At 40.4% G+C, this 26,651-nt stretch overlaps 1 protein-coding gene across 2 annotated transcripts; it reads left to right on the top strand.

The window, feature by feature from the left end:
- On the top strand, nucleotides 1-25,870 carry Fmo4 (flavin containing dimethylaniline monoxygenase 4). Of its 2 annotated transcripts, XM_052200944.1 has the most exons (10): nucleotides 1-173; nucleotides 1,257-1,381; nucleotides 11,053-11,192; nucleotides 12,332-12,520; nucleotides 13,530-13,692; nucleotides 15,883-16,025; nucleotides 17,431-17,627; nucleotides 20,322-20,674; nucleotides 24,432-24,501; nucleotides 25,166-25,870. In XM_052200944.1, the coding sequence occupies exons 3-10, from the start codon at nucleotides 11,061-11,063 to the stop codon at nucleotides 25,578-25,580; spliced, it is 1,662 nt and encodes a 553-aa protein (XP_052056904.1). In that variant the 5' UTR covers nucleotides 1-173; nucleotides 1,257-1,381; nucleotides 11,053-11,060; the 3' UTR covers nucleotides 25,581-25,870. The 2 variants fall into 2 exon arrangements, with proteins under 2 accessions (XP_052056904.1, XP_052056905.1); XM_052200945.1 differs by lacking the exon at nucleotides 12,332-12,520.
- Nucleotides 25,871-26,651: the final 781 nt, after the last annotated feature.

The raw sequence follows: 26,651 nt of genomic DNA, 5'->3' as shown, positions 1-26,651 counted from the left end.
TGGCAGAAGGAGCGAGCGAGGCTTGTGGGTTTAACTGGGCATTTGATCAAAGTCGGCGCTGTTTCCTCCTTAGGACAAGGCTCTGAGACTGAAACTTCTTCCTAGTGTTTTATAAAACAAACTCCACTTTTGACCTCTCACCTTTGGCTTCTCACCTGCTCTATGTTTGCAAGGTAAGTGCCCTGGATTTTTCCCCCTTCAAGAGGAAATTCTAGAAACTGCTCTTGTGGAAGGTGAGCAGAAAGTGTGTTTTTGCAGAAGGAATGTGATTTGTTTGTGAAGCCCGTGACTAAGGTAAGAGCAATAGGGTGAGATAGGGTGAGGGAGTGAAGTTGGAGCAGACGATCCAAAAGGGCAGGCCCTGTGTCGGTCACACACGGTCGTCCAGCGGGTCCCACTCTGATCTTAGAATGATAAAGCAGTGAGTTACACTTGGAAACTCAGATAGAAAAAACACAGCTCAGTGGTGATAAGGTGGGTTAATTAGTACATCACCAACTGGCGATCTCCCAGAAATTCTAGCAGTGTCATTCCATGTGTTGGAAGCGTGTACTGATCAATCAGGTATGAGGTGGGGTTTGGTTGTTGTACAAAGGTCGAAGTTCAGACTCTGGTCTCCTTTCTAGCCAGAGGGCAAAGCAGTATTTCTCCCGTTTAGCATTTAGCAATTCCTTAGAATTGACCGAGATGGCACACCATGCATTTTCTTAGGCCTTCAAGTTTTAATTCATTGTTGGGTTTTGCTTGGCTGTTTGTTGAATTTGGAGGGTGTTTTGTTTTCATTTTTGTTTGGGGTTTTTGCAGCTTTTTCCCCCTTCTTTTTTGTGGATTTGTTTTTTATTTTATGAGTTATTTGGTCTCAGATGAAATACTTTCAAACTTGGGGAGGGGGGAACCTACTTTAAGTGTATTTACAAGAAATTTTGGCCAAGGTCACATGCCTGGCTAGAGGCAGAAACAGAAGTCTCTGTTTCCACTTTGCTTATAACCTTCTCTTACTAAAATAAACCACATTTTCAAATGGCTACCACCATCAGAGGATCATAGTACTTAAATACTAATATTGAAGTGTACAGATCTGTTTCTATTGCTAGTGTTACTAATAATCCTGAAACGTGGGAGAGTCCAATTTTACTCCATAATCCACTCTAGACTGGCCACACTACTGAATGAATTCCTTTGCTATCAGTCTATTCCACTAACACACTTTCCACGTTACCAGTTTAACTAACAACCACTTCTGTGTCATTTCAAAGACAGGGCACGGCAGAGATCTGACAACTTCCAACCTTCACCCAGAAATCCAAGTATTCTTCAAGGTTAAGACCATTTGTTCCTGTTAAACACCATCCTGTTGTTCACAAGTCAAGGGAATTCACAGGTATGTTTGCCATGTTGGTGGCTTGTTTCCAAACTTGCTGGTAGTATTTGTCTACACCAGCTGTCTCTCCTAGGGACAGAGGTGGAAGGATGAACACCAAGTGGGTAGTTTGTGCTGGGTCCTTTTATGTAAGCATATGATATTGTTTACACAGTCCATTAACACAGGTAGTGTTCTTATTTTACCAGTGGTACACCTGAGAGTGTTTTGTTTGGGTGGTTGTTAGTGTTGTTGTTGTTGTTTTGTTGGGTTGTTTTCTGTGGTAGGGTCTAATAACCTCTCAGTAGCTGTAGCAGTCACTGTTCTATTGCTGTGAACAGACAACATGACCAAGACGACTCTGATGAGAAAGCATTTAGTTGAGGGCTTGCTAACAGTTTCTAAAGTTTATTCCATTATCATGGTGGGAACCACAGCAGTAGATTGGAGCCGCTTCTGGATCCACAAGCAGAGAGAGAGACTCTTGGCTTAGCCTGAGCTTTTGAAACCTCAAAGCCCACTCGCAGTGACATTCTTCCTTCAATAAGGCCACACCCTCCAATCTTTTCAAATAGTTCCGCTGGCTGGCAACTAAACATATATGACCCTGTGGGTCCATTCTCATTCAGTAGCAATGTTCAAATTTTGCTACCTCTGAGCTCCAGTCTCCTTACACCCTCACTCATTCTAAACTAACAGACTCCCAAATGAAATCGGTTGAACTGGAAGAGAAACAGATTTGGAAATACACCATAAGCCAAGTACAGGGACCCTCAGCCTCAAAGAGATGAACAGCAGTAAGTTTAGAACAGGAAGCCCTGAGGAGACCCTCAAAAAATGAGCAAAGGGACAGGGAGACAGAGCCTCAGTGACAGGATCACAGGATGTGTGAAGGCCTCAGCTCAGCAGCACACGCCTGTGCAGGTGCAAATGCCAGAAGTGCACCCTATGGGCAGACTCCGCCTCTCGGAGCAGTGTGTATATCCTCAACGATCCTGCTGGGTTTCTTTTGCTGGGCCCATGGTTCTCATCCACACATTCCCTGCTACTTCCCCAAAGCAAATACCACTCTGGTGAGTGGGGAATGCATACAGAGGCGCTCTGTGGAAGTTCCTGCTTTACTTTTTAAATTTATTTATTTATTTATTTATTTATTTATTTTTGATTTTTTTGAGACAGGGTTTCTCTGTGTAGCCCTGGCTGTCCTGGAACTCACTCTGTAGACGAGGCTGGCCTCGAACTCAGAAATCTTCCTGCCTCTGCCTCCCAAGTGCTGGGATTAAAAGCGTGAGCCGCCATCACCCGGCTAGTTCATGTTTTACTTAACTGGACACAGCTCCATTCTCCAAGTTTCATATTCGAAAGCTAGAAGTTATTACTTTTGGCCTTGTATTATTAATGAAATCATTTTAATGAACTCGAACAGGATTTCACGCACTTTGTGACAGATGCTATTCTTTCCTTGGATAAACTGTCCATTTACATAAATTTGTTCAATTGATATTTATTATTATTATTATCATGATTATTATTATCTCCTTTATTGAAAATAGATTATTTTCTCATTCAAATTTCTTTGATTATTAATTTATAAGTATAGCAGTATTTTGTGTACTTTTTTATTTGATATATTCTTTATTTACATTTCAAATGATATCCGCTTTCCTGGATCCCCACGCCCCAAAAGTCCCATAAGCCCTCTTCCCTCCCCCTGTTCCCCATCCACCCCTTCCCACTTCCCTGTTCTGGTATTCCCCTACACTGCTGCACTGAGCCTTTCCAGAACCAGGGGCCACTCCTTCATTCTTCTTGGACACCATCTGATAATGGATTGTGTCTTGGGTATTTCAAGGTTCTAGGCTAATTGCTTATCAATGAGTGCATACCATGAATGTTCTTTTGAGACTGGGTTACCTCATTTAAGATGATGTTCTCCAGCTCCATCCATTTGTCTAAGAATTTCATGAATTCATTGTTTCTAATGGCTGAATAGTATATATATATATATATATATATATATATATATATATCACATTTTTTTTATTCATTCCTCGGTTGAGGGACATCTGGGTTCTTTCCAGCTTCTGGCTATTATAAATAGGGCTGCTATGAACATAGTGGAGCATGTATCCTTATTAAATGCTGGGTAATCCTCTGGGTATATGCCCAGGAGTGGTATAGCAGGGTCCTCCGGAAGTGATGTGCCCAGTTTTCTGAGGAACCGCCAGACTGATTTCCAGAGTGGTTGTACCATCTTGCAATCCCACCAGCAGTGGAGGAGTGTTCCTCTTTCTCCACATCCTCGCCAACACCTGCTGTCTCCTGAGTTTTTAATCTTAGCCATTCTGACAGGTATGAGATGAAATCGCAGGGTTATTTTGATTTGCATTTCCCTAATGATTAATGATGTTGAAATTTTCTTAAGGTGCTTCTCAGCCATCCGAAGTTCTTCAGGTAAAAATTCTTTGTTTAGCTCTGTACCCCATTTTAAATAGGGTTATTTGGTTTTCTGAGGTCTAACTTCTTGAGTTCTCTGTATATATTGGATATTAACCCTCTGTCAGATGTAGGGTTGGGGAAGATCTTTTCCCAATTTGTTGGTTGCCTATTTGTCCTTTCGATGGTGTCCTTTGCCTTACAGAAACTTTGTAATTTTATGAGGTCCCATTTGTCAATTCTTAATCTAAGAGAATAAGCTATTGGTGCTCTGTTCAGGAACTTTCCCCCTGTGCCCATGTCCTCAAGGGTCTTCCCCAATTTCTTTTCTATTAGCTTCAGTGTGTCTGGCTTTATGTATAGGTCCTTGATCCACTTCGAGTTGAGCTTAGTACAAGGAGATAAGAATGGATCAATTTGCATTCTTCTGCATGCTAACCTCCAATTGAACCAGCACCATTTGTTGAAAAAGCTATCTTTTCTCCACTGGATGTTTTCAGCTCCTTTATCGAAGATCACATGGCCATAGGTGTGTGGGTTCATTTCTGGGTCTTCAATCCTATTCCATCGATCCACCTGCCTGTCATTGTACAAATACCATGCAGTTTTTAACACTATTGCTCTGTAGTATTGCTTGAAGTCAGGGATACTGATTCCCCCAGGAGTTCTTTTACTGTTGAGAATAGTTTTAGCTATCCTGGGTTTTTTGTTATTCCAGATGAATTTGAGAATTGCTCTTTCTAACTCTGTGAAGAACTGAGTTGGGATTTTGATGGGGATTGCATTGAATCTGTATATTGCTTTTGGCAAGATGGCCATTTTAGCTACATTCATCCATCCTGCCAATCCACGAGCATGGAAGATTTTTCCATTTTCTGAGGTCATCTTCAATTTCCTTCTTCAGAGACCTGAAGTTCTTGTCATACAGAGCTTTCACTTGTTTGGTTAGAGTCACCCCAAGATACTTTATATTGTTTGTGGCTATTGTGAAGGGTGTCATTTCCCTAATTTCTTTCCCAGCCTGCTTATCCTTTGAGTATAGGAAGGCTACTGATTTGATTGAGTTGATTTTATAACCAGCCACTTTGTTGAAGTTGTTTATCAGCTGTAGGAGTTCTCTGGTGGAGTTCTTTTTGAGTCACTTAAGTATACTACCATATCATCTGCAAATTGTGATAGCTTGACTTTTTTCCTTTCCAATTTGTATCCCTTTGACCTCCTGATGTTGTCTAATTGCTCTAGCTAGTACCTCAAGTACTATATTGAAAAGATATGGAGAGAGGGGGCAGCCTTGTCTAGTCCCTGATTTTAGTGGGATTACTTCAAGTTTCTTTCCATTTAGTTTGATGCTGGCTACCGGTTTGCTGTATATTGCTTTTACTATGTTTAGGTATGGGCCTTGAATTCCTGTTCTTTTCAAGACTTTTAGCATGGAAGGATGCTGAATTTTGTCAAATGCTTTTTCAGCATCTAATGAAATGGCCATGTGGGTTTTTTTTTCTTTGAGTTTGTTTATGTAGTGGATAGCATTGATGGATTTCCGTATATTGAAATCCATCAATATACGGGTTATATTATACGGGTTATGGGACTGTTTAGATGATCTATTTGATCCTGATTTAATTTTGGTATTTGGTATCTGTCTAGGAAATTGTCCATTTCCTCCAGATTCTCCAGATGTGTTGAGTATAGGTTTTTGTAGTAGGATCTGATGATTTTTAGAATTTCCCCTGCATCCCTGGGAAGAAGCCTACTTGATCATAGTGAATGATCATTTTGCTGTGTTCTTGGATTCGGTTGGCACGAATTTTATTGAGTATTTTTGCATCGATGTTCATAAGGGAAATTGGTCTGAAGTTCTCATTCTTTGTTGGATCTTTGTGTGGTTTTGGTATCAGCGTAATTGTGGCTTTGTAGAATGAGTTGGGTAGTGTTCCTTCTGTTTCTATTTTGTGGAATAGTTTAAAGAGTATTGGTATTAGGTCTTCTTTGAAGGTCTGATAGAATCCTGCACTGAAACCATCTGGTCCTGTGCTTTTTTTGGTTGGAAGACTTTCTATGACCCCTTCTATTTCTTTAGGGGTTATGGGACTGTTTAGATGATCTATTTGATCCTGATTTAATTTTGGTATTTGGTATCTGTCTAGGAAATTGTCCATTTCCTCCAGATTCTCCAGATGTGTTGAGTATAAGTTTTTGTAGTAGGATCTGATGATTTTTAGAATTTCCTCAGTTTCTGTTACTATATCTCCCTTTTCATTTCTAATTTTGTTAATTTGGATACTGTGTCTGTGCCCTTTGGTTAGTCTGGCTAAGGTTTTATCTATCTTGTTAATTTTTCTCAAAGAACCAGCTCCTCGTTTTATTGATTCTTTGTATGGTTCTCTTTGTTTCTACTTGATTGATTTCAGCCCTGCGTTTGATGATTTCCTGCCTTCTACTCCTCCTGGGTGAATTAGCTTATTTTTGTTCCAGGGCTTTCAGGTGTGTTGTTACGCTGCTAGTCTATGCGCTCTCCAGATTCTTTTGGAGACACTCAGGGCTATAAGTTTTCCTCTTAGCACTGCTTTCATCGTGTACCATAGATGTGGGTATGTTGTGCCTTCATTTTCATTAAATTCTAAAAAGTCTTTGATTTCTTTTTTTATTTCTTCTTTGGCCAAGGTATCATTGAGTAGAGTGTTGTTCAGCCTCCATGTGTATGTGGGCTTTCTGTTGTTTTTGTTGCTATTGAAGACCACTCTTACCCCATAGTGATCTGATAGGAGGCATGGGCTTAGTTTGATCTCCTTATATGTGTTGAAGTCTGTCTTGTGACCAATTATATGGTCGATTTTGAAGAAGGTACCATGAGGTGCTGAGAAAAGGGTATATTCTTTTGCTTTAGGATGAAGTGTTCTATAAATATCTGTTTAATCCAGTTGGTCCAAAGCTTCAATTAGTTTCACTGTGTCCCTATTTAGTTTCTGTTTTCCTGATCAGTACATTGAGGAGAGTGGAGTGTTGAAGTCATCCACAATTATTGTGTTAGGTGCAATGTGTGCTTTGAGCTTTAGTAAAGTTTCTTTTACAAATGAGGGTGCCCTTGCATTTGGAGCATAGATGTTCAGAATTGAGAGATCTTTGTGGATTTTTCCTTTGACCAGCAAGACGTGTCCTTCCATGTCTCTTTTGATGTCTTTAGGTTGAAAGTCAATTTTATCTGACATTAGAATAGCTACTCCGGCTTGTGTCCTGAGACAATTTGCTTGTAAAATTGTCTTCCAGCATTTTACTCTAAAGTAGTGTTTGTCTTTAACACTGAGGTGTGTTTCTTGTATGCAGCAAAATGTAGGGTCCTGTTTTCTTATCCAGTCTGTTAGTCTATGTCTATTAGGGAATTGAGTCCATTGATGTTAAGAGATATTAAGGAACAGTGATTATAATGATTCCTGTCATTTTTTTATGTTATTTTTATATTTGAGTGGTTATTTTTTCTTTTGGGTTTGATGAAAGAAATCTTGCTTGTTCCAGAGGGTAGTTTCCCTCCTTGTATTGGAGTTTTCCACCTATTATCCTTTGTAGAGCTGGGTTTGTGGAAAGATATTGTGTAAATTTGGTTTTGTCATGGAATATCTTGCTTTCTCCATCTATGGTGATTGAGAGTTTTGCTGGGTATAGTAGTCTTGGCTGACATTTGTGTTCTCTTAGAGTCTGCATGAGATCTGCCCAGGATTTTCTGGCTTTCGTGGTCTCTGGTGAGAAGTCTGGTGTGATTCTGACAGGTCTTTCTTTATATGTTACTTGGCCTCTATCTCTTACTGCCTTTAATATTCTTTCTTTGTTTAGTACATTTGGGGTTTTGATTATTATGTGACGGGAGGTATTTCTGTTCTGGTCCAGTCTGTTTGGAGTTCTGTAGGCTTCTTGTATATTCATGGGTAGCTCTCTCTTTAGGTTAGGGAAGTTTTGCTCCATAATTTTGTTGAAGATATTTGCTGGCCCTTTAAGTTGTAAATCTTCACTCACCTATACCTGTAATCCTTAGGTTTGGTCTTCTCATTGTATCCTGGATTTCCTGGATGTTTTGGGTTACAAGCTTTTTGCATTTTGCATTTTCTTTGACTGTTGAGTCAATGGTTTCTATGGTATCATCAGCATCTGAGATTCTTTCTTCTATCTCTAGTATTCTGTTGTTGATAGTTGCATCTATGGCCCCTGATATCTTCCCAAGGTTTTCTATCTCTAAAGTTGTCTCCCTTTGTGATTTCTTAGTTGTTTCTACTTCTGTTTTTAGATCCTGGATGGTTTTGCTCAGTTCCTTCACTTGTTTGTTTGTGTTTTCCTGCAATTCTTTAAGAGATTTTTGTGTTTCCTCTTTCATGACTTCAGCCTGTTGACTCAATTTCTCCTGCATTTCTTTAAGTGATTTTTGCATTTCCTCTTTATTGGCTTCTATCTGTTGACCCATATTCTCCTGAATTTCTTTAAGTGATTTTCATGTTTCCATTGTAAAGGCTTCTAACTTATTCATGTTCCCCTTTATTCCTTTAAGAAATTTATGTCCTTTTTTAAGATGCTTCTCCGCCATCCGAAGTTCTTCAGGTGAGAATTCTTTGTTTAACTCTGTACCCCATTTTTTAATAGGGTTGTTCGGTTTTCTGGAGTCTAACTTCTTGAGTTCTTTATATATATTGGATATTAGCCCTCTATCTGATGTAGGATTGGTGAAGATCTTTTCCCAATTTGTTGGTTGCCAATCTGTCCTCTTGATGGTGTCCTTTGCCATACAGAAACTCTGTAACCTTATGAGGTCCCATTTGTCAATTCTTGCTCTTAGAGCATACGCTATTGGTGTTCTGTTCAGAAACTTTCTCCCTGTACCGATGTCCTCAAGGGTCTTCCCCAGTTTCTTTTCTATTAGCTTCAGAGTGTCTGGCTTTATGTGGAGGTCCTTGATCCATTTGGATTTGAGCTTAGTACAAGGAGACAAGGATGGATCAATTCGCATTCTTCTGCATGCTGACCTCCAGTTGAACCAGCACCATTTGTTAAAAATGCTCAACTTCATTAGTCATTAGGGAAATGCAAATCAAAACAACCCTAAGATTTCATCTTACACCAGTCAGAATGGCTAAGATTAAAAATTCAGGAGACAGCAGATGTTGGAGAGGGTGCGGAGAAAGAGGAACACTCCTCCACTGCTGGTGGGGTTGCAAATTGGTACAACCACTCTGGAAAGCAGTCTGGCGGTTCCTCCGAAAACTGGGCACCTCACTTCCAGAAGATCCTGCTATACCACTCCTGGGCATATACCCAGAGGATTCCCCACCATGTAATAAGGATACATGCTCTACTATGTTCATAGCAGCCCTATTTATAATAGCCAGATGCTGGAAAGAACCCAGGTATCCCTCAACAGAAGAGTGGATACAAAAAATGTGGTATATCTACACAATGGAGTACTATTCAGCCATTAGAAACAATGAATTCATGAAATTCTTAGGCAAATGGATGGAGCTAGAGAACATCATACTAAGTGAGGTAACCCAGACTCAAAAGGTGAATCATGGTATGCACTCACTAATAAGTGGTTATTAACCTAGAAAACTGTAATACCCAAAACATAATCCACACATCAAATGAGATACAAGAAGAAAGCAGGAGTGGTCCCTGGTTCTGGAAAGACTCAGTGAAACAGTATTTGGCAAAACCAGAACGGGGAACTGGGAAGGGGTGGGAGGGAGGACAGGGGAAGAGAAGGGGGCTTACGGGACTTTCGGGGAGTGGGAGGGGGCTAGAAAAGGGGAAATCATTTGAAATGTAAATAAATTATATCGAATAAAAAAAAAAGAAATTTATGTCCTTTTTGTGTTCCTCTAACAGCATCATAACCAGTGATTTTAGATCCAAATCTTGTTTTTCTGGCATGTTGGGATATGCAGGACTTGCTGTTGTTTGAGAATTGGGTTCAGATGCTGCCATATTGCCTTGCTTTCTGTTAGTAATGTTCCTACATTTGCCTTTTGCCATCTGGTTATCTCTGGCATTAGTTAGTCTTCTTGTCACTGGCTGGTGTTTGAACCTCCTGTGAGCCTGTAAGGCTATTTCCACACAGCTGGATGACTGGGTTTCCCCTGGCACAGATTGCTGCTGCCCTCCTCTTGGGTGCCCTTGGAGTCCTGGTGTGTCTTGCCCCAAGCAATGCTATACTCGGGTTGTCTCTGTGAACCTGTTGCTGCTGTCTGCTTCATCAGGGAGCAAAGATGGCGGATGCTGCGGGGGACCTTTTCCAAGTCCTGATCACTCATCAGGGCAAATGACCCTCCAACAGGGTTGGCACACCAATGGCCTGCAGAGCTGCCCATGCCCTGGGTGCAGTCAAAAGCCTGACAGGCTGAGACCCAAGTGATGTTAGCCTCGGGTTATGTCTGTGTACCTGGCACTGTCTGTTAGATGTCTCTGGCGTCCAGGAGCCAAGATGGCAGAGCCTTTTGTGTACTTCAAAGTAGTATTTTTGTGCATTTTCTCTAGATTATTAACTTTGGTTTTTTTGTTTGTTTTACCATTTTATGTATATGAGCATTTTGCCTGCATATATGTATGTGAACTGTGTGTATGTTGGATCACCAAGAAAGTCAGAAGAAGCCATCAGATCCTCTGGGACTGGAACTTACAGCCAGTTGTGGAACACCATGTGTGTGCTGGGAGTTGAATGCAAGTCCTCTGGACTAACCAGCATTCTTAACCACTGAACCATCTCTCTATGAGAAAATATGGAGAAGCAAGATCATAGTGAAAAGTCCCTTTAATACTGAGGGGTTATAGGCATCATATAGAGCTAATGTGCTAGCTACATTCAGTAATTAAAACAGTAACAGTAATAAACAGCTTGATTTAATTGAGCACTTACTAGTAACATGTGTACTTCTGAACCATTCCAATACATACCAGTCACATAGCCTTCACAAAACTCAGTGATCTTCATTGTCACCTCCATTTAACTGATGAGAAAAAGCAAGGCACATGGAAGAGTGGTACCTAACTCAAGGTCACACAACTAACAAGAGGTAAGGCCACTACTTAAATCAAAACCATTGACTTCTAGAGCCTGCAGTTCTTAATCAAACCATGATTCAACTCCCACCCAAAGGTTAAAAAGGGGATTCAGTTAACATTAATAACATTTAGCATTAGTAACACTACCTAGTCTGAGTCCTATGTCAAGGGTTCTCTTCTGGTACTGCCATATAGAACTTTTCTTGACCTTCACACAGAGTGCACCATGGCCAAGAAAGTGGCAGTGATTGGAGCTGGTGTAAGTGGCCTGTCCTCTATCAAGTGTTGCTTGGAGGAGAACCTGGAGCCCACCTGCTTTGAGAGAAGTAGTGACTTCGGTGGACTGTGGAAGTTTGCTGTGCGTAATTCATCTTCCCATCTCAGCACCCATAATCCAGTCATGTGTTGCTCCTGCTCACTTGAGGTGGCATTAGCCTGCCTTTGGTGGTCAAAACAGCAGTTCACCGCAACAAGCTAAATATGTGTGTGTTGCCATGGTAAACACTATGTGGGATGCAGTCTGACAAGCATGGAGCCTTAGAAATAGGCAACTCATAGTCACGGGCACAGGGAAGAGACTAGAAAAGGGGTGAAATCTGATAATAATATCAGCATAGTTTGGAAGTTTCTGATGATTTCTGGACTTGGAAATTCCAAAAGTATCAGAGCATCTCATCCAGCAAGCTGGACAGTCTTGGGGAATGGAAAATGGATCACAACTGGGTGGTGATGAAGTTGGAATTAAGCAGTGGTTAGCCAGCTCCCAGACATTGTTCAGATGTTATGAAAGACTCATCCACTCAACACGTACTTAGTATGCCTTTCTGCCCGGATACCATAGCGCACAAAACAGACAGGGACCCTACCACCCTCCACATAGTTGAGAAAAGAACAGAAACAGTAAAGAGGTCCTTGCAGTGCAGTGTGAGAAGCTCTAAGATGCAGCTCACCAGTGCTGTGGGGCCCAAGCAGTTACCTTCAGCAAACCCAAGGCGGGGGAAGGCTAATGAGGGGACTGGGTTTTGTTCCTAAACTTAATGTTTGATATTCTTGATGCTGATGGAAAGAATGCAACCCGTAAATGAGCATAGGATATAATGAGGGAAACTATCAAGCAGTTCCCTGGAAAGAGGCAAGGTGAGAAATGGTCAGAGTGGAGGGAGTCACTAGGAAAGTGAACAGGGAACAGCCAGCCAAGACTGACCAGGAGCCCTGCATCCGGGGAACCATTTAAGAGCAATTGTGTTCTGTCATTAGCTTCTCTGTGATGGGCAAAGAAGCCTCATTTACTTATTCCAGCTCTTATAAAGATGTCTTATCATGGCAACATGGGCACCCAATACTGGGTTTTCTAGAACTCTTTAAATTTACAAGTAGAATTGTTAATTGCTCTGAACCCTTTGAGTCAGACATCTGTGAGCTCCCTAGGCCACTAAGAGAATTCTCTCATTGCCTCGTTCCTTCTTTCCTTCCTTACTAACTATACCTTCACTATAGGACACTTCCAAGGATGGGATGACCAGGGTTTACAGGTCACTAGTGACAAATGTCTGCAAAGAAATGTCATGTTACAGTGACTTCCCGTTCCAAGAAGATTACCCCAATTTCATGAGCCATGAGAAATTTTGGGACTATCTCAGAGAATTTGCTGAGCACTTTGACCTCCTGAAATATATTCAGTTTAAGGTAAGACAGGTTGGGTTATAGAAAGCTCCTGAATGGAGGTTGGTCTAGTCAACATTCTTATAGATTAAGGAAACTTTTCCTTGATGATTTTATCTTGATGTGAATAAGATAGGTAATTCTTTCCTTGCTATTCCTTATTTAAAGAATTAAAATACTAAATTTCCTGAGTCATCCTCTAAATGATATTTTATCATTTAGGATGGAACTCAAATTTTTTTTCTAGAGAATAAAGTAAGAATAGTTTTTTATGAAACCCATCGGAAAGAAATGACTACAACTCTCAACACAGAAATTGTGATGGAGGAAAATTTGCTCTTTAAATTTCTCTGTGCACCAGAAATTATAATTTGTTTCCTTCACATCAAGACTAAGTCTTTCAGTCCTTCCCCAAACTCCTCCATTGGGGTCTCCATGCTCAGTCCAATGGTTGACTGAGAGCATCCGCATCTGTTACAACACCATAAGAAGAACAATAATATCAACCAACCAGACCTAGAGCTCCCAGGGACTAAACCATCAACCAAAGAGTACACATGGAGAGACCTATGACTCCAGCTGCATATGTAGCAGAGGAAGGCCTTATCTGGCATCAATGAGAGGGGAGGCCCTTAGCCCTGTGAATGCTTGATGCCCCAGGATAGGAGAATGCTAGGGCAGTGAGGTGGGAGTGGGTGGGTGGTTGAGCACCTTCATAGAAGCAGGCAGAGGGGGTGGGATGAGGGGTTGTAGAGGGAAAACAGGGAAGGAGGATAACATTTGAAATGTAAATAAATAAAATAACTAATAAAAATTTAAAAAAAAAAAAGAATAAGTCTTGCTTTATCCTTCCAATGAAGGGATTCAGCTGTCCTAAGTCCTGGTCCACATATGAGCATCTGGGAGAGTGTGCATGGGCTACTTAATTTCTCTAAGAATGAGCTAGCTGATATTTACAGACCTTACTTGTATCATCACTTGGTCCATTTAAAATAGAAGATGGTTATTATACCAGTTTGTCTCTTGCTTACAGACTACTGTGCGCAGTGTAACAAAGCGCCCAGACTTCTCTGAAACTGGCCAGTGGGATGTTGTGACAGAGACAGAGGGCAAACAGGACAGAGCTGTATTTGACGCTGTTATGGTTTGCACTGGGCAATTCCTGAGCCCACATTTACCTCTGGAGTCCTTCCCTGGTGAGTCAGTTCTCCCTGAGACCATCACTCCTGTTTGGGGTTCTTCTAGAAGAAAAATGACTTGCTCATAATTGAAAATAGTTCCCCAGGCTTATAGACAATGGCACATTTGCTTGGAAATTACAAGCACAGAACTACTTTGAATGGTTAAAAAAAAAAGTTTTGTTTTGGTGTGAGGTGTTACTATTTATGTATTAACATAAATGCTGTGGCTGAAGCCTTGCCCAGCATGTCTATTTCAAGTACAGCAATCCAACAAGAAACAAGACATAAAATGTCACATCTGTCATTTTTAAAAAGCTATTAATTTTGTGTGTGTGGGGGGGGGGGTAAATTATAGGTCCTTTGAAGCAGGAATAGTCTATGATTCAAAACCTTGAGGTAAGAGATTACAGAAGCTTGACAGGTGGGTTTTAAAGGAAACAAAACAGAAATTATATATCTAAATGAATATATTCACTCTTTTAAGATTGCCTATTACACCACTCAGACCAGGGCGTCTTGAAATTCCCTTTGAAACCAACCAGTTCAGCACACTTTTTTTTTAACACATTCGTGACTGGCAAACCTTCATCTCTGACGTCATCATTGGTTATTTAGAAACCTGATATCCATTCAAATTCAGGTGTGAAAAATAAAATTAGGGAAGTGAGGACTACTAAAATGCAGTAAACCTGTTCCTATTCTGTCACGATTTAGTGACACTGAAAGCAATTAGAAAGTTTTGACTTTTTTATTTTTTATATGTGTATGTGGCTATAGTGTTTATTGTGTACCATATATGCATGGGGGTTGGGGGTAAACAGGTGCCTGTGTGCATATGCACAGAAATAAGAGGGGGATACTGGGTGCCCTGCTGTCATCCTCCACCTTATTCCTTTGAAACAGTCTCTCACTGACCCTCCCACTAGGCTGAAAGCCAAAAGGTCCCAGACACATCCTGTCTCTACCTCCAACAGCTCCTGAGTTCTAGGCATAAGTAAGCCCACATCTAGCTTTTTACATGGGATCCAAACTCAATCTTCATGCACGCATAGTAAACATGCCTGCCCACTGAGCCATCTCTCCAGCCCTTGCTAGTTTTGTTTTGCAGGTTTTATGTTTATTTGGGTTTTTTATTTGTTTGTTTGGTTTGGTTTTTGTTTTTCAGTTTTGAGAAACAGAGAGATATTATAAGAGTGTAATGGATAAAATTATAGACTTTGCAAGAGAAAAAATTCAAGATAAATCTTATAAAAAATCTATCACAAATAAATAGAATATACTATTCAAAAATATGTTCAGGAAGAGGGATCAAGTGAGAATTAAATCCATAATTTCTTGAGAAGGAATATTCTAAATGGTGTCTGGGCTTGAACTTGGGGATTGAACTCACATCATCTGGTTTGATGGCATGACCCTTAGCCCACTTGCCATCTATTGACCCCTCATCAATGTTTTTATATATTTTTCTCTTTGATTAAACCTATTCCTGGCTATTTTGTTGTAGCTATTACATATGGAGTTATTTTATTGATTTCTATATCAGATCTTTTCCCATAAATATATAGCAATAATACTGTAGGTTGATTTAGTATCCTAAGCTTATACAATTGTTTTTTAGGGGGAAATCTATGGAAGTCATCTTATATGCAAACAATGAGAGCTTAACTTCTTTCTTTCCAAATGAATGCTCTTATTCCTTCTTTATTGTTCTAGTTAGGATTTCCAGTAGTACAGTGGAGGAAAGTAATAAACATAGGCACCTGTGCCCTGTCCCACACGGCAGAGGGATGCTTTCAATTTGTTCCCACTTGGTATGATATTATCCATGAGCTTATTTTACAGAAACTTTATTATATTCATGTATAGTCACGTGTGCACCCCACAGTGCACATACAGAAGTCAGAAGAAAATTTGCACAAGTCATTTCTCTCCTCCCACCATGTGGATTCTGGGAATTGAACCCAGATTGCCAGATTTGTCAGCATGTGCCTTTACCCATGGAGCTGTCTCTCCAGCTCGGAACAGTATTTTTAACAAGGCAGGTTGTACAAGATCTGTGCTTGGGCTCACTCAATTCCAGGAAGAATTGTTCTTCTGCTTCTACTTGCTGCAAGTACTGATACAAGCAACAAGCTTCCCTACCGTTGCGTACTGCGGAATTACAACGTAAGTATTTCAGGTCTGTCCATCCTGTTCTTCCCTCAGGAATCCATAAGTTTAAAGGACAGATCCTACACAGTCAAGAGTACCGGATTCCAGATGCCTTTCGGGGCAAGCGCATCCTGCTGGTTGGTCTGGGAAACACTGGCGGGGACCTCGCAGTGGAGCTCAGCGGAATAGCAGCTCAGGTAGACTTTCTGAATCAGTGTCTCCATTCCCATCAGCATGGATAGTGGCTACAGAGAAGCTGCTGAGACTATCAATGCCTTCCCAGTTGACAGACTATGCTGGCATAAGTGGGGGAACGCCCCAAGCCACTCTTGGTCTGCTCTTTCAGAAAACACACTTCACAGAACTTGACTCTGTCCAAAAGACTGCAGAAAAACTATGTGAATGCCTAATCACAGGCATTGCTCAAACGTGATCTTTAAGGGATGAGACCAGTTAGACAACCTGCCTCACAGAAGGCAAGGCTCTCATTCACACCCTCTCTCGCTCTCCTCTCTTTCTCCCTCCCTCTCTGACTCCCCATCTTCATCTCTACAGCCTGCACACCTACTCTATTTTCCTCTCCCTGATAACATTTCTTACTTTTCTCTACTAGATTATGATCTCACTACATAGTCTCAGCAAGGCTTCAAACTCTTCAGACTCCCAAAATCTGGGATGACAGGCATATGCAACCAACTCCTAGCCCCCTCTCATTTACATAAACCCTCTGTAATTCTGTCAAAACCCTGTGTTAGAACCCAATGATAAGGTTTTTGCCAAATGTCTCCAACTCTTCTACTAGAAATCAGATCTGTCCTTTGTTTTCACATAAAAGCAATCTTTAAGTTACTTAAGTATGTAAGCATGCTTGATGATTTTAGAAATTCCAAACAACTCACAGGTTAGAGATCTATTTCACATACATAATATATAGGAAAGTTATTAGATCTCAAAAGAATAGATTTATATTTAATTTGGTTACAATTGTTTTTCTAAGCCTTTTAATTCTCTATTTTTCATATGCTTAAAAACTGCTAGACCAGAGCCTGAAGAACTGGCTCAGTCACGCAAATAAATGCTTGCCACAAAAACATGACGTTCAGAGTTCCATCCTCAGAGCTTACATGAAAGCTCAGCATGTATGTACTGCAGGGAAAGCAGGTCTCTGGGGCTCACCTGAGAGCCATCCTAGCCTAATGTATGAGCCCCAGATCCAAGTGAGAGATTCTGCCTCAAAAAACAAGGTAGATGGACCCTGAGAAATGACATCAGAGGCTGACCTCTGGCCTTTGCATGAGTGTATACACACATTCACACATATCTGCAACAATATGTACCCCAAACCCACATATAATTTCCAGTCCAACATATTATAGCAAACATTACAATTCAATTTTCACAATTTTATAAATAATATGTATAAATAATATGAAGACACCTAACATGTATAAATTAAATTATGTGTTTTTAGCATTATAGCAACAAGAACGTTTGGTCACACATAGGTCTATGTTAAAAGAATAGAATAGAATTTTAAGCACATCAAAGCAAAGTGCTGCAAAGTGATGGACATGTGTTTACCCTTCTCGTTTCTCTTTGTAGGTGTTTCTCAGCACTAGAACTGGCGCCTGGCTTATAAGCCGCTCCTCGGTTGGTGGCTACCCTATCAATATGATGCAAACAAGATGGCACAATTTTCTTCTACGAGTTCTGCCTTCACGTTTTATAAACTGGACTCAAGAGAGGAAAAGGAATAAAATACTTAACCATGAGAATTATGGATTAAGCATTGCCAAAGGGTACTCAAGTTTTTATTTCATGGGAATGCTTCAGTTCATTTTCACTGTTTTTACTACTATGTATAAATTTTAATTATCGGTGGAGTTTTATATGTGCAATCTATATGTTCAAAGCCAACCTCCTTTTTTTTCTTCCTTTCCCTGATAATCATCCTTCTCCATCCTTAATAGTCACTTTTCTGACTTTAGCTTCCACATACAGAAATGAATGTGCTGTACTTACATTTTTTTAGCTTACTGTATTTTATGTAACAGATTCCATTCTTCTTTAAGCTGAAAATACTCTGGTGTGGTGTGTGTGTGTGTGTGTGTGTGTGTGTGTGTGTGTGTGTGTGTGTGTCACAGAATAATAAAATGGGAATGCAGATATTTCTTTGGATGCTGATTTTATTACTTTGGGATACATTCCCAGAAGTGAGTAGACAGATCATATGGTAGATCTACTCTTAGTTTTTTGTTGTTTGGTTGTTGGGTTGGGTTTTGTTGCTCCTGCTACTGCTGTGCTGCTGTTGTTGTTGTTGTTTGTTGTTACTTTGTTTCCAACCCAATTCCCCAGTAAAAGAAAGCTCAACTCAATCAGTTAACAAGACAAGCTACAAGCCTAGATTGGGCAGATCTCCCACTATACTACACTATTTCTATCCCATATAACTTGTGGTTTCTCCAGGCCACATGAGCTTCTCTCTCTATTGCCTCTCCGTTGATCTCCCATAGCTCCTCCCCTTTCTCTTTCTACCTCCCACCCCCCATGGTTCCTCCCCTAGACTCTCAGATCCTCCCACTTCCTCCTGCCCAACCATTGGGTCAAGCCTTTATTTGAAAAGTTAATGTGGGGAGAAGGTTCACAATGCAACTCCTCTTCTGCAGCCCCTCTGAGGAGTCGAATTAGCATCAAAATACAAGCCTAGGGCTATCCACAACAGTAGTAGTAGTAGTAGTAGTAGTAGTAGTAGTAGTAGTAGAAGTAAAAGAAGTAGTAATAGTAGTAGTAGTTGTTGTTGTTGTTTTAGAACTTCTATGCTATACTCTATATTGGCTAAACCAGTTGACATGTTCATCAGGGGTTCCTTTTCCATACTTTCACCCACAATTTTTAGTAAAACAATAGCTGTTCTAATTGAGTGAGATAGCATCTTGTCGTTTTAATTTGGATTTCTGGTGGGAAATTTTAAATCAGCATCTCTCATTCTATGTTATTCAGAACTCTACATGTTCAATAACTACATCACTGTCTTAGATTCTCCTGTTATAAACTTATTTCCTTAAGACATTGTCCATCAATTTCCATGGCAATTCTTGAAACAGGCATGTTCTCTGACTAGTATCCACAGTAGTAAATACACCATGCTAGAATAAAATGAAAGAAGAAACATCTGATTCCAGTTTGAAAGGAAATTTTAAATTGGCTTTGAAGCATCTTGAAACTGCTACTATCCAGAAATACACTGCTTATAGCATCTATGTGTTGGTTCACACTACACGTAATCAGAGATGCCTGATCTGACTGTGATTAGAGGTAGGAATTCCTAATAAGAGTCCCTGACGCAACCTGTCTTAATATACTAGTATATAGAGTTATATATTGGAATGTAAAAGAAAAACTTTAAACTTCATGTCATGACATTAAATGCGATTTTAATATATGCCTAATTCAAATACTCTTTAGCAACATCTATTTTTGAAGTATAAAAAAATACAGCAGAGATGATGTGACCTGTCAATTTTATAGAGACTGTATGTCTGATGTGATTGTGTAATAATGAAAATAGCTGTCCATGTAAATAGATGAATAGTTTTTATTTTTTGGCTAATAGTTATTTACTGACTTCCTCTCAACCTAATATGACTTCTGGGGACCTGGGTGATGTGGAACCCCGAATTGATCAACAAATGGTTGGTGTATATTCTATCCTAATACTTTAAACATTGCTATCCAATGGGTATGGCTCGGTGGTATAAACTGTTTGTGTGGCACGTGTGAGGCCCTTGGTTCAATCTCCACACCGGAAAAGAAAAAAACCAAAGACAGAAGCACTGTTCTAGAAATAAATTATAATGGATAGAATTATAAAGCAAGTGCTGGTAAAATTGTTCATAAGGGAGCCTGCTACCATGCCCGAGAACCCTAATCCAGTCCTCAGAACATGTAGTAGAAAGAAAGAATGGGCCCCTGCAAATTCTCCTCCTCCTCCTCCTCCTCCTCCTCCTCCTCCTCCTCCTCCTCTTCCTCCTCCTTCTTCTCTTCCTCTTCCTCCTCTTCTTCCTCTTCTTCCTCCTCTTTTACCCCTTCTCTTTTTCTTCTTCTTCCTCCTCTTTCTCCTCTTCCTCCTTTTCTTCCTCCTCCTTTGCCCCTCCTCTTCTTCCTCCTCTTCCTCCTCCTTCTTCTTTACCCCCTCCTTTTCCTCCTCCTAGCTATCTTGCTATCTATCTGTATCTCTATATCTATCTCAATGTAATTTTTAAGGGAATTTTAAATCAAGTCACGAAAGAGTCATTTCTACTTGCCTTTACAGGAACCAAGGAGGCAACACGTTATAAATACAGCGATGGTTTATCAGGTTCCCCAACTTCAAATTAAACACTGGCCAGCTCACTTCGTTGGCTTGGCAGATAATCTAATTCAATTACTGAAGACAAATCATTTGCTAAGTCTCTTATAAGTAACTATAGTAAATATTTTTCCCTCTCTCCAAGGAAAAAACCAAAATTTGTTGTAAATGATGAACTACCAGCCTGCATCCTCTGTGGGAAAGTCACCATGAAAGCCAGCGTGAAGGATTTTACAGAATCCTCTGTCATCTTTGAAGATGGGACAATAGAAGCCAACATTGATGTAGTGATCTTCACTACAGGATATGAATTTTCTTTTCCCTTTTTTGAAGAACCTCTCAAAAGCCTTTGTACAAAGAAGATCATGCTATACAAGCGAGTCTTTCCCCCGAATTTGGAGAAAACAACATTAGCCATCATTGGCCTGATCAGCCTTAATGGGTCTATCTTAGTGGGCACAGAGTTCCAAGCACGGTGGGCCACACGAGTATTCAAAGGTATGTTTGCTTTATTTAGACACAAATGCCATCAATTGAATCTTAGTGCCTGCCATTTCCCTAACGTCAAACAGACATGTCCTAAGGTAATATAAAATACTAGAAGCATACTTAATGAGCAATTAATCATATATGTGTGTGGCATTAAAACAGGTGTGCATATGTCACTTCCTCTGACTGAGGGCAAGCTATGCTGATTCTGTGGAAGGAATAAGAATTGTTGTGAAAGTTGCCCACATAGAAAAAAATGTTATACTAACAACCAACCATGTTTTAAGACCCAAACCTATATTACTTTGAAGTGTGGCTTTAGTCCTTTTCTAGACATTTGGTGAAATACTTCAACCAGACCCACATACTCGTAATTTTCACTGTCTTTCTATCCTACCCCATAACTGCTCACACACAACTATAAGATATTTGACTGTGGGCATAACTTGATGTCAGTTATTTCAAGAAGCTAAAGGGTCTGGAGACACAGTTTGGGGGGTTCAACCCCAGCATTGAAGCTCATCAGCTTTTAAAGACCTCATAAGATCTCAGGTCCTTCATCTATATAACATTTTTGTTGAGGTTTTTTGTTTTGGGGAGTTTGGGGTTTTTGTTTTTGTTTGTGTGGGGGTTTGGGGGGTGGTAAGACAGGTTTTCCCTGCTGCCCTGGCTGTCTTGGAACTCACTTTGTAGACCAGGCCAGCCTCAAACACTCAGAGATCTGCCTGCCTCTGCCCTATGAGTGCTGGAATCAACAGGCATTTGCTACCATGACTGGCCTTTTTTTCAAGATTAATTTACTCAATAGATAGATAGATAGATAGATATAGATATAGATATAGATATAGATATAGATATAGATATAGATATAGATATAGATATAGATATAGATATATGCTCTAGATTTATACAACCAGAAGAGGGCATCAGATCCCATTACAGATGGTTATGAGCCACCATGTGGTTGCTGAGAATTGAACTCAGGACCTCTGGAAGAGCATCCAAGTGCTCTTAACCACTGAGCCATCTCTCTGATCTATCAAGGATATTTTTTTAATGGGTACTTTCTACAAAGCAGCTGGCAAAGTACTTGACCTACCGTGAAGCCCTGCTAAATGATATGTGCTGCTCTTACTGTTGGTACCCCACCACACCAGTTAGGTTAGCAAGTGTTTTAAAGAACTGCAACTATGTTGTTTTTAAATATAAATAGCTTTCACATTTGGGACAAGCAGGTTATCCTTAATAAATAAAAACAACCACCAGTAATTGCAATAGATATCAACCACACTTGAAAACCTATGATTGGGTTCACAGGCTAAGAGAACATAAAGTTCTTGCAGAGAACACAGGCTCAGTCCCCAACACCAATATGGCAGCTTATTACCAGTTTCAAAGGACCCAGCACATACATGTAGGCAAAACACTCACACACAAAAAATAATACATATTTATTAAAAGCAGTATGTTTTCTCTTAGATTAATAAATATTTGATTTATATGTATGTGTTTGGTTATTCATGTGGGATTATTTAACATGTATTTTGTAGTGCTGGGTTTTGAGCACAGGGTCTTGTATATGTAAGGCCAACACTCTATCTCTGAGGTACATTCTCAGCCTTCTTTCTTGTTTTCTTTTTCTTTCTCTTTTCTTTTCTTTCTTCTTTTTTTTTTTGAGATAAAAATTTACTAAAATTTCCAAGCTGACCTTGATCTTGTCACCCTCCTGCTTCAGTCTCCTGAGCACCTCAAATCACAGGCCTGCACTGTAGACATGCTATTTAAATGGAAGGAAGGAGGAAAAAGGACATATTTAGAAAGTCCTTATATTGCAAGAAAAAGAATCGCAACCTTTCATTAAATTATCAAAAAATGTATTTCTTTACAGCCAATTAAAGCTTTTACAATATTATCCAATTACATTAAAACCACAGAAGACTCTTAAATACCTAGAGTTGTTTATGCATAATGAGCTATAAAATGCTTATTAAAATGATACAGTTGGCAAGACACAGCTTGATTGGCTCACACCACATAAGTAATTGCGTGGTCCACTGGAGAGCTTCCAAGACTCACTTCAGCAACCAGAGTCTTGCTCATTTTGACAAGATAACAAAATCCTGGCAGAAAGCATAGTGCAGAGTTGCTCAGACCTAAGTCTGAGGGGAAAGCATATAGAGCTGCCATTTGGTACCAGGCAGAGCGAGACTGACCAGAAGAGGATTCAGGACAGAGTGGATTATCAAAGTCACAAGTAGCCTGAGGCAAGTAAGAAAAGCTGAGGGAGGGGGTAGACAGGCTCACACAAAGTAGGCAAGGGTAAAGTTCCAGAAAACCAAAGGGACAGAATGAGAGTTTAGAGGCTGGGAGCTGGGCCACTAGAGAGAAGGGTCAGAGACCATGGTGATAGGCTAAAATCTGGTTTCCAAGTAAAATGAACAGGAGCAGAGGTCAAGGTCTGAAGCTGCCCTAAGATGGTGTGTCTCTGCTCTGGAGGCTGTGGGACTTGGGAGAGTAGAGCCGATTAAATAAGGCAGGCTGACATCTTATGCAATAACCATCCTTATTCAGAACCTCAGTTTAAACTCTGAGGGCTACAAAAGGTTGAACAAGTAAAGTTGTCATGAGTTCAAGCTGTATACAATCACAAGGACAAGTTCCACATGGCCAGAAACGTATTTTTCTAGAGAGGGATGGAAAGGAGAGTTTAAATACTTAACTGAATACCAACTGCAAACAATAATTGGTAACCTAAAGTAAACTCACTCCCGTCCGATACAACTGGGAGGAGCATGAAAACACACTCCAAGAACAACCCCATGTTTTGAAGAAACTGAGGTCACAAGAGTTGTTTACTTGGAGTGTTGTCGAAAGCACTTGGTTTTCTCCTCTCTCAACTCCTTTCCTGGACTGAGTTCTGACGGAGGTCCTCACAGCATACACAGACAGAACTCCTCCAAGCCTGAGACTGACCCACAGGAGACCTCCCAATAATAAAAAAAGATGTGTCCACAAATGGTCACCCAGAGCATTTCCATTTAAATGAGTGCCTTTAAAACACACACACACACACATACACAAATGTTATATAGGAGTGTTATGCAATATGATATAGATTGTGTTGAGAGGGAAAAGGGGAACATGACAGTAGATGTGGAGGAACTACAGCAATTGCTGGAGCCAATGTGATATCCTGTATGGGTGGCGAGAGGCTGAGGATTGAGCCATCCAGTACCCAAGCTGGAGAACATCATACTAAGTGAGGTAACCCAGTCTCAAAAGATCAATCATGGTATGCACTCACTGATAAGTGGATATTAGCCTAGAAACTTTGAATACCCAGGACATAATCCACACATTAAATGATGTCCAAAAAGAATGGAGGAGTGGGCCCTGGTTCTGGAAAGACTCAGTGCAAGAGTATAGGGGAATTCCAGAACAGGGAAGTGGGAAGGGGTGGATGGAAGAGTAGGGGGACGGAAGAGGGCTTATGGGACTTGTGGGGAGTGGGGACCCAGAAAAGGGGAAATCATTTGCAATGTAAATAAAAAAATATAAATAAATAAAAATGAAAATGAAAAAAAAAAAAAGAATCTGGTGATGAAGTTCCCTGGTTAACAGGAACTTGCAACCAGGAAGTTTCCTGTGAACTGCAGTTACTAAGTTCTAAGGTTGAAGGAGAGGGAGGCCAGAAATGAGAGGATGCAGACTTAAGAAAAAAAAAAAAAGCTAACATCTTTACCATTGCTTCCAATGTTCCTTGCAGGACTCTGTAGCATACCTCCATCCCAGAAACTGATGGCCGAAGCCACTAAAAAGGAGCAGCTCATTAAAAGGTATGAAGTGCATCCCACTATAGGGGATCGTTAGTAAATTCTACTCATCCACCTGCGACTCGGAGCACTCGACCCTGTGTCCCTGCCTTGCCTTCCCGTGGTCCCCGGAAATCCATTCTGAACGTAATCACGTCCCACCTCACAGGCTGGACTTTATCTGTATTGTTTTATGGCATCGTCCTCCTTATTGTTGAGCCCCAAAATTAGATCTCTCTCCTAGATGACCGCATCCTGGCCTGTGACTTTAAATAACATCATATAATTGATTACTTAAATAATCCTCCTGCCTCAGCCTCCCAGGGAGCTGGGATTAGTCATTCCCCTGTCCACATATGAAATGCTTGCTGATCTAGTCTTTTATCAACAACATCTTATTTGGATAGATCAGGCTTTAGCCTCATGCCATGCTCAAACACCAAAAGCCATTTCCTAAATGCTTCTCTTCCTACCTCCTATATCAAAGAATTTGCCCTCACAGCTATGCTTGCTAAATAAACCCCCCTCTTGCTATTTCTTTCCAACTTAGGAAAATATTCCCAAATGAAGTTTGATCCTAATATAGCAGTAACAAAATAGTAGGGTAGGGAGTTGATCTTATAATTTAGGAGATGCAGAACAGGGGGTGGGGGGGCTAATGAATATTACCCATCCTTTTTGCCCGTAGGGGTGTGATTGAAGATACCAGTCAAGACAAGCTGGACTTCATTTCCTACATGGATGAGCTCACTCGGTGCATAGGCGCAAAGCCCAACATTCCACTTCTGTTCATTAAGGATCCACGATTAGCTTGGGAAGTTTTCTTTGGGCCATGTACCCCTTACCAATACCGCCTAGTGGGCCCTGGAAGATGGGATGGAGCCAGAAACGCCATCCTGACCCAATGGGACAGGACCGTGAAACCATTAAAAACTCGAATTGTTCCTAAGTCTCCCGAGCCTACCTCCCTCTCACATTACTTAAAAGCTTGGGGGGCACCAGTCCTCATTGTCTCTCTCTTACTTATCTACAAATCTTCACGTTTTCTTGAACTGGTGCAAGGTAAACTACAAGGAAGATTTTCCCCTTACCGAATACTATAGTACATCCCCCAGAATTCATGAGTTAGTCTCCAGTTTGGCAATGGAGGAAGTTATCTGGGACACCCTCTTAAACAGATTGGTGCTGCCCTAAATATTGGATCAGTCTCCATAGGGCAAGTTGTCACAAAGTAAGGCTGCCTCTGAGCTCATCACTTTTTTGTGCATCTATTTGTGCCCTTTGACCATTCTACCATGTAATGATAGCACAAACTTCTCACCAGAAGCTGCCACCATGTCCATGAACCCTCCAGCCTCCAGAACCATGAACAAAATAAACTTTGTTTACCCACTTCATGCATTCTGTTGTGGTGATGGGAAATGGTCTGAGATGCCTCATTATTGATTTTTGAAAATTACTATGATTGCTTGTGAGGGCTGCAGCAAGGCATGAGAGTTCCACCTCAGGTATCTTGGATATGCCTACTCTCTTCCCATAGTGTCTTCCAAGTTCATGTCCAATCATCTCTTACCAAAATTCCAGGATATTCTACTTTGGTCTCAGTGCCTATGTTCTCATATTGCTTTCTAATGCAGATTCTACCCCCTACCTAAAATTATTCTAAATAAACATATGATTACCATTTCTAAGAAGTTTCTGGAAGAAACGAGATGAGATTCAAACTGGATTTTTGTGAATTATCTTATTTGTTATTATTTAGTGTTATAGTATTTGTGTGTGAATGTGTATATATATATATATATATATATACATATATATATATATATATATATATATAAAATGTGGAGAGGCACATGTACACATGTTGAGGTCAGAGGACACATTTGCACAGTGCATTATCTTCTACTTTAATGTGGGTTCAAGAGACAGAACATAGGATGCCAGGCTGGTAAGGTTAGCACCTTTACCTACTGAGCCATCTCACCAGCCTATGAAGTTTTAATATAAAGGTTATGTTAAAAGATGTGGAGGGGGATTATAACGAAATGCCTGCCTGGTAACAATGAGTTTACTATCTTGGAACCTAAAGAAGCAAAGGAAAAAAGCAATTATTAAAAAAGAATATGCCTGCATAGGAACAGCCACCTAACACTGGCCACAGCGTTCAGCCG

This window comes from Apodemus sylvaticus, chromosome 12 (genome assembly GCF_947179515.1).
Source record: "Apodemus sylvaticus chromosome 12, mApoSyl1.1, whole genome shotgun sequence".
NCBI classification, from domain to species: Eukaryota; Metazoa; Chordata; class Mammalia; order Rodentia; family Muridae; genus Apodemus; species Apodemus sylvaticus.
The sequence above is the reverse complement of the archived record's forward strand: the minus strand, read 5'-3'. Positions and strand labels throughout refer to the sequence as shown.